The sequence below is a fragment of the Auxenochlorella protothecoides genome (assembly GCF_000733215.1).
Source record: "Auxenochlorella protothecoides strain 0710 unplaced genomic scaffold scaffold126, whole genome shotgun sequence".
NCBI classification, from domain to species: Eukaryota; Viridiplantae; Chlorophyta; class Trebouxiophyceae; order Chlorellales; family Chlorellaceae; genus Auxenochlorella; species Auxenochlorella protothecoides.
Genome location: NW_011934319.1, coordinates 1 through 11,942, shown reverse-complemented (window position 1 = coordinate 11,942; position 11,942 = coordinate 1). Strand labels below are relative to the sequence as shown.

At 64.8% G+C, this 11,942-nt stretch overlaps 5 protein-coding genes across 5 annotated transcripts in view; 1 reads left to right on the top strand and 4 right to left on the bottom strand.

Annotated features, from left to right (window-relative positions):
• F751_1263 (ABC transporter B family member 4) overlaps nucleotides 1-2,065 on the top strand; it is a gene marked incomplete at both ends in the record, with an annotated part of 6,578 nt that extends 4,513 nt beyond the window's left edge. The window contains 3 exons of the mRNA XM_011401755.1: nucleotides 18-301; nucleotides 503-1,680; nucleotides 1,918-2,065. Coding sequence (XP_011400057.1) covers nucleotides 18-301; nucleotides 503-1,680; nucleotides 1,918-2,065 — 1,610 coding nt within the window. The remainder of the gene's footprint in view (nucleotides 1-17; nucleotides 302-502; nucleotides 1,681-1,917) is intronic.
• Nucleotides 1,474-1,755, bottom strand: F751_1264 (hypothetical protein; the record flags this gene model as incomplete). The annotated part of the gene is made up of 1 exon (XM_011401756.1): nucleotides 1,474-1,755. The coding sequence occupies one exon, from the start codon at nucleotides 1,753-1,755 to the stop codon at nucleotides 1,474-1,476; it is 282 nt and encodes a 93-aa protein (XP_011400058.1).
• A 437-nt stretch (nucleotides 2,066-2,502) lies between the features above and the next one.
• On the bottom strand, nucleotides 2,503-3,683 carry F751_1262 (hypothetical protein; the record flags this gene model as incomplete). The annotated part of the gene is made up of 3 exons (XM_011401754.1): nucleotides 2,503-2,849; nucleotides 2,967-3,075; nucleotides 3,288-3,683. The coding sequence occupies 3 exons, from the start codon at nucleotides 3,681-3,683 to the stop codon at nucleotides 2,503-2,505; spliced, it is 852 nt and encodes a 283-aa protein (XP_011400056.1).
• Nucleotides 3,684-4,007: 324 nt separating this feature from the next.
• F751_1261 (hypothetical protein) lies at nucleotides 4,008-6,507 on the bottom strand (the record flags this gene model as incomplete). Its single annotated transcript, XM_011401753.1, has 6 exons — nucleotides 4,008-4,154; nucleotides 4,281-4,577; nucleotides 4,951-5,066; nucleotides 5,269-5,935; nucleotides 6,053-6,130; nucleotides 6,250-6,507. 6 exons carry the CDS (start codon nucleotides 6,505-6,507, stop codon nucleotides 4,008-4,010), a joined length of 1,563 nt encoding a protein of 520 aa, XP_011400055.1.
• Nucleotides 6,508-6,753: 246 nt separating this feature from the next.
• On the bottom strand, nucleotides 6,754-11,823 carry F751_1260 (Methionine synthase; the record flags this gene model as incomplete). The annotated part of the gene is made up of 12 exons (XM_011401752.1): nucleotides 6,754-7,041; nucleotides 7,299-7,495; nucleotides 7,657-7,756; nucleotides 7,969-8,109; nucleotides 8,307-8,634; nucleotides 8,857-9,058; nucleotides 9,375-9,495; nucleotides 9,781-10,176; nucleotides 10,521-10,721; nucleotides 10,910-11,221; nucleotides 11,381-11,524; nucleotides 11,647-11,823. Coding segments are annotated over 12 exons (2,607 nt in total), but the record flags the coding sequence as incomplete, so codon positions are not given.
• Nucleotides 11,824-11,942: the final 119 nt, after the last annotated feature.

Sequence of the window (11,942 nt, the reverse complement as noted above, 5' to 3'; positions counted from 1 at the left end):
CCCCCCCCCCCTCCCAGACCCGGAGGAGCTCAAGGCCGGGACCCGGAAGTGGTGCCTGGTCTTCCTGGGCATCGGCTTGGGCGCCATGCTCTTCTCCATCATCCAGTCCTATGCTTTTGGGCTCATGGGTCAGCGCCTGGGGAAGCGCGTGCGCGTGCTCATGATGACCGCGCTGCTGCGCCAGGAGGTGGGCTGGTTCGACCAGGAGTCCAACAACAGCGGCGTGCTGACCAGCAAGCTGTCCACCGACGCCCTGGCGGTCAAGGGCCAGTTCGGCGACACCATGGGACTCCTCACCCAGGTGGGTCGCTGGCTGGTTGGTTGGTGGAGGGTGGGGGCCATGGCCGGGCATGGCCTGGAGATGCATGCAGGTGACGTGGCGGCCAGGACTCGCTGGAGCCACCGACCCAGGAGTGCATTTGCTTCGTCGGTGCCGCCCCCTCTTCCCTCCTCCAAGCATCCAAGCCCACGTGCTCACCGGCCCCCCCCCCTCCGTCGACAGAACCTGGTGACCTTCATCGGCGGGTACGCGCTGGCCTTCAGCCACGGCTGGAAGATGACGCTGGTGGTGACGTCGGTGGTGCCGCTGATCGTGGCGGCGGCCTGGATCCAGACCAAGTACATCAAGGACGCGGCGACGCGCGAGGACGGCGCCTTCGCCTACTCCAACCAGACCGCGCAGGAGGCGGTGGGCAACATCCGCACCATCGCCGCCTTTGCCATGGAGCGCGGCGTGACCGACCTGTACGAGGGCCAGCTGGTGGAGCCGACACACCAGGCCAAGCGCCGCGGCCGCTCCGGCGGCCTCGGCTTCGGCTTCTCCCAGTTTGTGCTCTTCGGCGCCTACTCCCTGGCCTTCTGGTACGCCGGCCTGCTGGTGTCGCGCGGCGAGTCCACCCTGGAGGAGGTGCTCAGCGTGTTCTTCGCCATCTTCCTGGCTGCCTTTGGCGTGGCCCAGAGCCAGATGTTCTTCCCCGACGTGGCCAAGGGCCGCGCCGCCACCGAGCGCGTCTTCGCCATCGTGGACCGTGTCCCCGCGATCGACGCCTCCGACCCGTCTGGCGACCGCATCGCCGACTGTGCGGGCACCATCGAGCTGGTGGACGTCAGCTTCGCCTACCCCCTCCGCCCCGACGCCCTCGTCTTCCGCGACTTCTCCCTCTCCGTCCCCGCCGGCCGCGTCGTGGCGCTGGTGGGCGAGTCCGGGTCAGGCAAGTCCACGGTCGTGGGTCTCGTGGAGCGCTTCTACGACCCCCTCTCCGGCTCGGTGCGCCTGGACGGCCGCGACCTGCGCGAGCTCAACCTGAAGTGGCTGCGCTCCGTGGTGGGCCTGGTCAGCCAGGAGCCCGTGCTCTTCACCATGTCAGTGGCCGACAACATCCGGTATGGCCGCCCCGACGCCAGCATGGAGGAGGTGGAGGCCGCCGCCCGCGCCTCCAACGCACACAAGTTCGTGGCGCGCCTGCCAGAGGGCTACCACACCCTGGTTGGCGAGGGCGGCATCCAGCTCAGCGGCGGGCAGAAGCAGCGCATCGCCATCGCGCGCGCCGTGATCAAAGACCCCAAGGTGCTGCTCCTGGACGAGGCCACCTCGGCCCTGGATGCCGAGAGCGAGGCGGTGGTGCAGGAGGCGCTGGACCGCCTCATGGCCAACCGCACCACCATTGTGGTCGCACACAGGTTTGTTGCCATGTCGTTTCGGTGGTGGTGGTCGGTGGGAAATCGGAGGGGTGTGGGGTTGGACGAGGCGACCATCCACGCCGCATCGCTGTTCCCGGCCCATCTGCGCTGCAGCAGCCCAAGCCCCCCACATCAACACCACCTCCCACCAGTCACATCACCCATTCACCCACCAGTCACATCACCCATTCACCCACCAGTCTCATCACCCATTCACCCACCACTCCCTTCCCCCAGGTTGAGCACCATCCGGCACGCAAACAGCATCGCCGTGGTGTACAAGGGCGTGATCGTGGAGAGCGGGACGCACGACGAGCTCATGGGCCGGCACCACGGCGCCTACGCCAGGCTGGTGCAGCATCAGCTGACTGGGCTGAGCGGCTAGGCTGCGAGGCGCTGGACGCTTTTGCATGCGAGGAGGGAGACATGCGCCACCCCGCATTTCAGAACATGAATCGCACGGCAAGAAGGGGAGCGGAAGTCTCTCCCAACTTCATTCTATGTAGAACGGCTTCGCACCTTCACCCGCCCAGCTTCCCTGAGATCCGGCAGCGGTCCCCTCCGGTATGCACACGACCGCACAGCTGCACACGACCCTTGCACTTCTGGCCATTGCCTCGTTCTCCCGTCGACCCAGGGCCCTTCTGCCCGGAATCAAAGTTGCTGCCGCAAGACCTGCCCCCCCCTCCGATTTGATGTGACTGAAAACCCCTGTACTAAATCAGGACACGACAAGCTGCAGGACAAGTTCATGCAACGAAGATCAAACAGAGAAGGGGGGCTGCTCACTGCACAGCGCCTGGAAGGGGCCACTCCCCAGCCTCAAGACAGTGGGGCCCCCTCCCCCGCCCACTCCTGTGTGCTCAGGCTGTCCATGCAATCGTGGATGGCCCTGATGAGAGTCTGCGGCGACCCCACGCCCCGCTCTTCCTCTTGCTTTGGGGCCACACCGGGCCCCAAGTCCAGCCCCAGGCTCTTGGCATGGATGCCCGGGGTGTGCCACTTCTCGTCCCCGGAATCGTCGGAGGAGGGGACCGCCAGGCGGCGAGGGGTGGTGCAGGGATCGGTGGCGCAGTCGCGGCGCAGTTGGGCTGCGCTTTCCAGCCTGGAAGTCCAGAAGGCCAGCTTCTCGGGGGTGGGGTTTGTGGCTGCCGACGCCTCTGCCAGACCTGGGACAGAAGGGGGCGAGGTGTGATGGGGGTCGGCTTCCTTGGTGTAAGGCTGAGAGGGCAATGGGGAGCCACTGTCAGGGCAGCCCAAGTAGGCCATGGGATACCAAGACATACTGGTCTCAGCAGAGGGGGTGGGGTTGATGTCAACCAGGGACATGTACTCCTCAATGGTTGTCAGCAGGGTGTAGTACGAGGTCTCCCGCAGGGAAAGCATGTCAGCTAGCTGCGTGAGATGAGGAAATGTCCAAGGGAAGGGGGTGGGAAGTTGAGCAAGGGGGTGGGAGGTGGGCGCAGGGGCCTCCAAACAGCAATAAATGGTACCCTGCCAAGGGACGCCAACCCCATCCTTTGCCGTTCTTCAAGTCATGGTAGACCTCCAGCTCCTAGCATACGTCCCGGCCTGCCTCCTGCACACCAACCCACACAACAACCCACCTCCTCCTTCTCCGCCTGCAGCACGGACAGGCACTGCTTCAGGCTGGCCTCATTCTGCTCCGCCAGCTGGGCGTCGCGCCTGGCCTCGGCAGTGGCCTGCCTCTGCTCCTCGAGGCTGTGATCACGGGCCACCAGCACCTCCCCAAGCCGTGCCACCTCCAGCTGGAGCCCGGCCTGCGCCTGGCTGTGACTGGCGACCTCGGCCTCGGCACGCTCCAACCGGGCCGTTAGATCATGTATGAACTCGTTCTTGCTGTTCAGCGCGGCCGCTGCCATGTCGACGAAGGCATCCATGTCGGGACCGGGTTCCCCGCCGGAGGGTTCACGGGGTCGGACCAGCCTGATCAGGGAGGTGGGGATGAATAGGGACACGATCCAGACCAGGAAGGCGAGCATCTGGGAAGCACCGAGTTCATGGATCTGACTACGCGCTCATTGGATCTGGCTCGCAACAGCCGGCAGTCCGGACGCGAGTAACCGGCGGCTTCCCCCAACCGCTCCAGATCCAGGTGGCTGTTGTTTTGTACCTCCGACGCCGCACGCGCAGCAGGAGTGCCTGGACTCTTCCTGACTAGAGAGCTCTTCGATTTCTGGGCATGGATTTCGTTTCAAAAAGTCGTCGTCAGTCACAGTGCATCTTGACGGTCACAATGGGGATGGGTGGGTATCATGTGGGCAATGGAGATGCACGGGGCGAGGGATGGGACTGTGCACACTACATTAGGCGGCCTGAATCAGGCGGGGCGCCTCCGTCCTGTGCTTCACTTGCTTTTCGGCCAGTCGGTCGAGCATCACGCCAAGGTTACGCAGGCGGGCCCTCTCGTCGCCCTCCCGCACGGGGGTCTGCCCCGGCCTGGCTGGGGAAACCTGGAGTTGTTGGTGGAGAGTGTGAGGGTGTGAGGATCAGGGTCCTGGGCGGACATGCCTGCGCGGGTGAACATCCCTCGCTCCTCCCAAAGGAGCAACCCCCCTTCTGGCTGCACAGAAACACACCTTGGTGGAGTCCAGGGGCGCTCCGGCCAGCCGCGCCTCGAGGCCCTTCAGCGTCTCCTCGTGCCGGCCCAGCTCCGAGGCCCAGTCGCCCGGGGCCGGTCCCTGCGCTGCGGCACCCGTGGCCTCTGCCGCTGGGTCGGCAGCGGCGGCAGGGGTGGGGCGCAGGGGGGACTTGTGGGCCTCCGCGTCTTCACCTGCCAGCTCCAGGCCGGCAGATCTAAGAGCGCCCGCCAGCTCCTGGCCCGGGTCTTGTTCCCTGGCGGCGGCCAGCCCCACTTCCAGCTGCGCTCGCAGCGACTGCGAGGGAGAGGGCCAGGAGAATTTGGGCCCAGGTGGAGGAAATCGGGCATTCACCAAGACCTGCGCTCCCAGGCCAGAATATCCCATGCACAGTGAAGGTCACCCAGCTCTGGCTGTCAAAGGCAGGAAGCCGGCAGGCATGCCGGCCCACCAAACCCTGCACCCTCACCTGCGCCTCCAGTATGGCAGCCCGGGCTTTGGCCTCTGCGGCAGAGGTGCGGCGGTCCGCCAGGCGGACGGCCGCGGCGGCCGCGGCGTCGGCGGCGCGCACTGCGGCCTCCGTGCGGTGCTCTGCCTCGCGCGCCCGCTCCTCCCAGGTCGCAGCCGTCTCCCGCAGACACTCCAGGTCTGCCTGCTGGGACGCAGGGACCTGCTGCTGCAGCGCGGCGGCCTGTGCAGGCACAGCAGCTTGCGCGGGCAGGCGCTGGGGCGAGGCCGGCGGGGTCGCTAGCTGGGCGGCCGCTGTCCTGGCAGCGATCTCCTTGTCTGCGACAGTGGGGTGAGGTGCAACTGGGATCCGTGGGAGGCACAGAGGTGTGGAGGTTGGGTGGTTCCTCACAGAAATTCTACTGGATGGCGATTCCCTAAGATCACAGCAATGACAATCTCACACTCAACTCCACAAAGAGGTGACGCAGGCCCAGTGCATGGCGCTCACCCCTACCCCCACCCCTCCACACACACACACCTTCCGCCTGGCGCTGCAGCCTGACGATCTGGCCGTGCAGCGCCAGCTCGCGCTCCTGCGCGCCACGCTTCAGCCCCGCCTGCCGCTCCTCCGCTTCCGTCAGCTTGGCCTTGAGCGCGCGGATGGCCAGCTTGTACTTGTGGCACACGCCCTCCCGCTCGCGAAGGCTGTGCTCCAGCGACTCTGCGCGCTGCCTCCAGCGCGCCACCTCCGCGTCCTCCGGCTCCCAGGCCGACCTCTTCTGGGTGGCGCCACCCAGCAGTGCGACCTTGGCCCGCAGGATCTCCCGCTCCTGCAGCAGGTCCTGGGCCTCCGCAGTCTTCCTCTCCAGCGCGGCCGCCAGGCGGCCGGCCTCCCGCTGCAGCCCGTCGCGCACTCCCGTCCAGCAGCGCATGGCGTCGGCGGCGCGCGCCGCGGATGCCTCCATTCGCTCCTGCAGGTCGGCGGCCGCCTGCGCACTGCGCGCTGCGCGGGTGATGGCGGCGGCGTGCTCCGAGCGCAGCCGCGCCGCCGCGCTGGGGCTCAGCGTGCTCGAGGCTGTCGCCTGGGCGGAGAGGGCCGCCAGCTTCTCCTGGTTGGCAGCATTGGCTGCGCTGAGCTCCGCCAGGACGCGGTCGCGCTCCGCAATCTGCTGAGAGGCCTCGTGCTCGATACGCTGTGCCGTGCTCTGTGACAGGGGGGGAGCAGGGGCATGGTGGGCAGAACAACATGGACCAGGCACAACATACCTCTTCCCTGGCAAGGGATAGGACACCCCCCCCAGCAACCACCCCGCTCCTCTCACCTCCTTCTGAGCCAGTTGGGCGCGGAGGGTCACCAGCTCCACCTTGGCCTCGTGATTCTCGATCCTCAGATCCCGCACCTGGGAGGAGGAGGACGGCGGAGACTTGAGTACTGGAATGTGGGCAGGTGCCTGCCGATGCTCACTCTCCCCACCCAACCCCCACCCATTGAAGATGCACATCCCCCCCCGTGCCACACCTGCTGCCGCAGCTGCTCGGATGCATCAATGATGCTGGACAGAGACTTCTTCCCGGCGGATCTGATGCCGGTGTGGGTGGCAGAGCCAAGGCGCATCAACTGCTCGGCCTCCTCCAGGGCGGCCTCGATCGCTCGGCCAGATGCAGTGGGGTCCACACCCCCTCGCTCTGGCGTGTGGGCACTCAGAATTGAGCTGATGCCACTGACCGAAGCAGCGTCGTCGTCCTCCATGACGTCGAAGTGATCCTGGATCGCCATGAAACCCCGACAGCGACCGGTAGGTGTGGGACGTTACAGGGTTGCACGGCACCACGATGCCCTTCCTCGGTGTCAATAGCAAAATTACCGTATTGGATCCGATATCGGATGTTTCAACCGACCTGCCCCGGCCCCTGTAACGATATTTACCCGCCGAATTACCTGCCGTCTGCCAGTTCGACATTTCGGATCGGCGTGATAAGGAAAGCGGGAATTCAACCAACCACCACCAACACCCAGCGCCGGTCAGGGCTCGTAGGTGAGCATGGAGCGCAGCCAGCGCTCCGCCTCCTGCTGCGGCATGCCCTTGCGCGTGGCGTAGTCGGTGACCTGGTCGGTGGAGATCTTGCCCACCGCAAAGTACTGAGACGCCGCGCCGGCAAAGTACAGCCCCGACACCGAGGCGGCGGGGGTCATGGAGAAGGACTCGGTGAGCCCCATCCCTATCCTCGCCTCGATGTCCATCAGGTCCCACATGGTCTGCTTCTCTGTGTGGTCGGGCTGGGAGGGGTAGCCCGGCGCCGGTCGGATCCCCTGTGTGTGGGCGGCGGTTGAGGTGAGCGGGCAGTAGGGGGTCCTTCGCGATGGCATGGCTGAGTTCAGAGGCTCGTCCAAACAGAGACGCTGTGACGATACCCTGACATGACGTAGCACAGAGGCGAGAAATCGCAGAGTCCCTCCCATTTGCATAACGCCACGAGTCGTGCTGTGCAGTGTGAGCAGCGTGCCGTCCCGTGCGCCAAATACTCCCCGACTGCGCAGCCTCCTTTTGGTGGCCCTGTCTCACGTACCTGGTACTTGACCTTGAGTAGGTCGTCCACGTTGAGGTCCTCGTCCGGGGCGTAGCCCCAGAGTTCCTGACGCACGATGGCGTGCAGTTTCTCGGCAAACGCCTCGGCCAGGCGGTCGGCCAGGGCCTCCATCATGATGTAGGAGTAGTCGTCGCCGGCCTCCTTGAACGCCTCGATCAGCGGCTCCACGCCCATGGCTGCGGTGGTGTGCGGGGACATGGAATGCTGTTTCACAGGTAGAAAATGCAGAGCAGGGTGTTCCGGGCACAACAATCGGTATTCCCGCCCGTGCCCCATCTCCCCGAAGGACGCGCTGATCTCTGCACAGATCCCCAGACAGGATGGCCGGGCCCCAGACCTGAGTTGGCAAACAGGCCCAGGTAGTCGTTCACCCCACTGCTCTTGGGCGCGATGAAGTCGGACAGGCAGTAGTACGGGTCGGCATTCTCCTTCTCGGCCTGCGGGGGTACAGGGAGGCAAGGAGGAGGCCTTGGGTTGGCCGAACCAGCCCAGCGCTGCAGTCAGCGCTCTCCAGTCGCAGATCATCAGGGAAGAGATGCCCAACACTGTCCCGCCAAGACCAAATTTTGCAACGCACACACATGCAGGGTAGTGTGCACCGCGACGCCCGTATTCCTGCTCTCCCTGCGTTCCCTGCCCCTGGTCGCACCTGCTGGCGCAGCCCGTAGAACGTGGCAAGCCTCTCCGCGCGGTCGGCGCCGGCATACACCTCGATGTCATCGCCCGCCGAGTTGGCGTGGAAGATGCCCACCACGCCAACGAGGCGCAGCTTCTTGTTGTCGATGATGTCCTGATGGGCGTTTGGAGGGGGCCAGGGGTTGGGGTGGTGTGCAGAGGGTCATTGGCAGACACCCCTGCGACTCACGCCAGATGGCAGACTGGTCGACACCCGCGCAGAGCACCAGTCGCCTTCCAGCCCTGCAACTCCCCACTCCTGCCGGGGAAAGGCCCTTGCACGGCGCACCCCTCAACCCAGCCCTCGGGCACCTTGAGCATGGCCTGGGCCTCCTCGAAGAGCTTGCGTGCCTCGGGCCCCACCGCCTCATCCTTGAAGATCTTGGGGTAGCCGCGGTTGGGGTACCTGCCGCGCAGCTGCCAGACCTGGAAGAAGGGGTTCCAGTCGATGTAGGGCACCACCTCCTCCAGCGGGAAGTCCTCGTAGGCCTTGACCCCGGTGAAAGAGGGCGTATGCGGCGCGTTCTCCGCGGAGGCCCAGTCCACCTTGGGCGCGGCGGCGCGGGCCTCTGCCAGGGTCAAGTACCGCCTGTCCTCCAGCCCGGCGTAGAACTCGTCGCGCAGCTCCGCATATTGCTCCCTGAGCCGGGATGACGCCGAGTAGGGTTTGGTTTGTGGTCGGGGTTTGGTTTGCGGTCGGGTTTTGGTTTGTGGTCGGTGTCTTCGTGTGTGAGGTTTGACGACGTGAGGTGTACACAAGGAGGCACGGCATTGCAGAGGCCAAAAGCACGAGCACGTGGTGCATCACCCGCACTCTCCCCCTTTCCCCCTCCCCCGCCCCATTTCCCTTTCTTTCTTCCACCTGACGTCGACGGCAAACTCGGCCTTGGCCCGCACGTCAAGCAGCGACTGGACCACGGGCACGGAGCGCGAGGCGTCTAGCACGTAGACCACGGGGCCCGAGTACTGGGGCTCGATCTTCACCGCCGTGTGCATCTTGGAGGTGGTGGCGCCGCCGATGAGCAGGGGCAGCTTCAGCCCGCGCTCCTCCATGCGCTTGGCCACTGCGGGGGAGGATTGATGAGGCGTGTGTGGAGGGAGCGTACGATCTGGGGGAGTGATTCTGGGGTCCCTTGCATCTGGATGCGTGCGGGGAAACAGTGCTGGAGTAGATTCTTGGCTTGACCAAGCCATCAGGAGGCGCTGGGCGACAGGCAGCCCAGCTTCACCCCAGCTGCCAAGGCGCAGGGTCCCACACGGTGAGCCTGTAGCGTCCTGCGCCGTTGAGGGCATCCGTACACACTCCGTTTTACCCCAAAACCCCTTGATCCCAGTGCCCCAGACCGCACATCACTCCCTGCACCAACCACTCCTACCCACCCGTGACCATCTCGTCCAAAGAGGGTGTGATGAGGCCCGACAGGCCGATCACGTCGGCGTTGTGCTCCACCGCGGCGTCCAGGATCTTCTCCCAGGCCACCATAACCCCCAGGTCGATGACCTGGCAGGCGGGGGTGATGGAGTTGTGGGGTGCTGTGAGGACATAAGGTTGCGAGTTGTCCAAGCCATGACAATACCGTCAGCCTTGCTGAGAGGGCGCCAAGTTAGGCATGCGTGTCCACGGCGGGCCCCCTAACAAATGGCCTCAACTCTCAAGCCCAAAGCTGGGCGCTCGGCCCTCGCCTCAAGCATCCTTTGCTGCCCCCAGTACACGTCTCCCAGCTGGCGTCGAGACTCTACCCCCCACCCCCCACCCCCCCAAAAGTAGGGGGAGAAAACCTCCAACCTTGAAGTTGTTGCAGCCCAGAACCACGCCAACAATGTTCTTGCCAATGTCATGCACGTCCCCCTTCACAGTGGCCATGATGACGACACCCGCGTTGTCGCTGCCGGTCTTCCCGCTCCGCGCCTTCTCCTCCTCGATGTAGGGGATGAGGTGTGCCACCGCGCGCTTCATCACCCGCGCCGACTTGATGACCTGGGGCAGGAACATCTTGCCCGCGCCGAAGAGGTCGCCCACCACGTTCATGCCGTCCATCAGCGGGCCCTCTATGACCTGGATGGGGTAGGGGTAGGCGCCGCAGGTGCGGCACTCCTCCGTGTCCGCCACCACGTGGGTGTCGATGCCCTTCACCAGCGCGTGCTCGATGCGCTTGGTCACCGGCAGGTCGCGCCAGGAGTCCTGCGCTTGGGAGGGGGAGGGGGGTAGGTGCGGGTGTTCTGTCAGCTTCATGTGTGTTGCAGGGGGAAGATAGGAAAAGGAAGGTAGAAGGAACTTGGCAAGGGGAGAGAGCAGGGAATCTGAGGGTGGAGGCAGATGACAAGGGTCCACACTGGGCGAAGAAAGGGCAACTGGGTGCATGCGCAAGCAGGCAGACACCACAATGCAGCCACACCCTGAGGCTTCTGTACAGCGCAGGGGAAGCTCCAGATCCCCCCGCGCTAACCCCTTGCTCATTCTTATATACCACCCAGCCCACGAATTGCCCCCCTCCACCACCCCAGCCCCAACGCCCCACCCCAAACCAATCCACTCGCCTTCTTCTCGGCAGCGGCCGCGCCCCCAACCTGACCCTTGCGCTTGACCGCGGTGGGGTGGCTCTTGGGGTCAAGCAGCGCCGCATAGTCCAGCAGGCGCTCAGTGGCATTCTCGCAGCGGTTCAGCAGCACGTCCTCCACCAGCTCCAGCAGCTCCTTGTCCAGCAGCTCATACTTGTCGGCAATCACCTGGCAGCGTGGATGTGAGGGTTTTGTGTGTGTACGTGAGCGGAAGGAGCCGCATGAGGTGGAGTTGAGCAGGGGGCCCGCAGCCTCTGCAGATTCCAGCGCGAGAAGAAGATTGCTTGGCCCCCCGCACACCAGACCCTCCCCTGATCAGGCGCCCAACCTTGCCAGCCAGCACACATCCACCCCACCTGGGCGGCATTCACGATGCCCATGTCCATCCCCGCCGCGCAGGCGTGGTGCAGGAAGGCGGAGTGGAAGGCGCGGCGCACGGGCTCGTTGCCGCGGAAGGAGAAGGCGATGTTGGACACGCCGCCGCTGACCTTGGCGCCGGGGCACAGGCGCTTGATTTCGCGCGTGGCGCGGATGAAGTCCACGGCGTAGTTGTTGTGCTCCGCCATGCCCGTCCCCACGGTGAGGATGTTGGGGTCGAAGACGATGTCCTGCGGGTCAAAGCCCACCTCCTCCACCAGGATCTTGTAGGCACGCATGCAGATGCGAATCTGTGCAGGGGGAAGGATTTGAGAAAGGAGGGTTGCATGCAGGCAGCGGGTGTGGTCTTCAGGGTTGAGCAGGGATCCTGTCGAGCAAGACATGATGCAGCGCTGCGTGCTGCTGAGTAGCCGGCAGCGCCTGACACACCCCAAACTCAAGCAACCCACCTTGTCCTGGTAGCCAGCGGCCTGGCCCTCCTCGTCAAAGGCCATGACCACGACGGCCGCCCCGTGGTGACGCACAAGTCGGGCATGCTCCCGGAACTTGGCCTCTCCTTCTTTCATCGAAATGGAGTTCACTATGACCTTGCCCTACAAGGTGAACGCATGGTTGTGGAGATTAGTACGGAGGGCGAGGGATGAGCGCAACAGTTGTTACATGGCATCAAGCATCCAGTCGAATGCTGATTCTCAATAACAGTTGCCCGGCCCACCTGGCAGCACTTGAGGCCCGCCTCCACGATGTGGAACTTGGATGAGTCGATCATGAAGGGCACGCGGCTGACTTCCGGGTCAGAGACCAGGAGGTTGACGAAGCGGGTCATGGCACCCACGCCCTCGATCAGGCCATCGTCCATGTTGATGTCCAGAACGTCAGCACCTTGGTTGACCTGCAGGAACAGGTGGCATGGAGACAGCCTGAGAGTTGGCCTCAGAGTCGGACAGGAGTCATCATTTGCATTTCAATGGTGCCCTCCTCGTACCTGCGCCACTGCGATGGCTGCCGCCT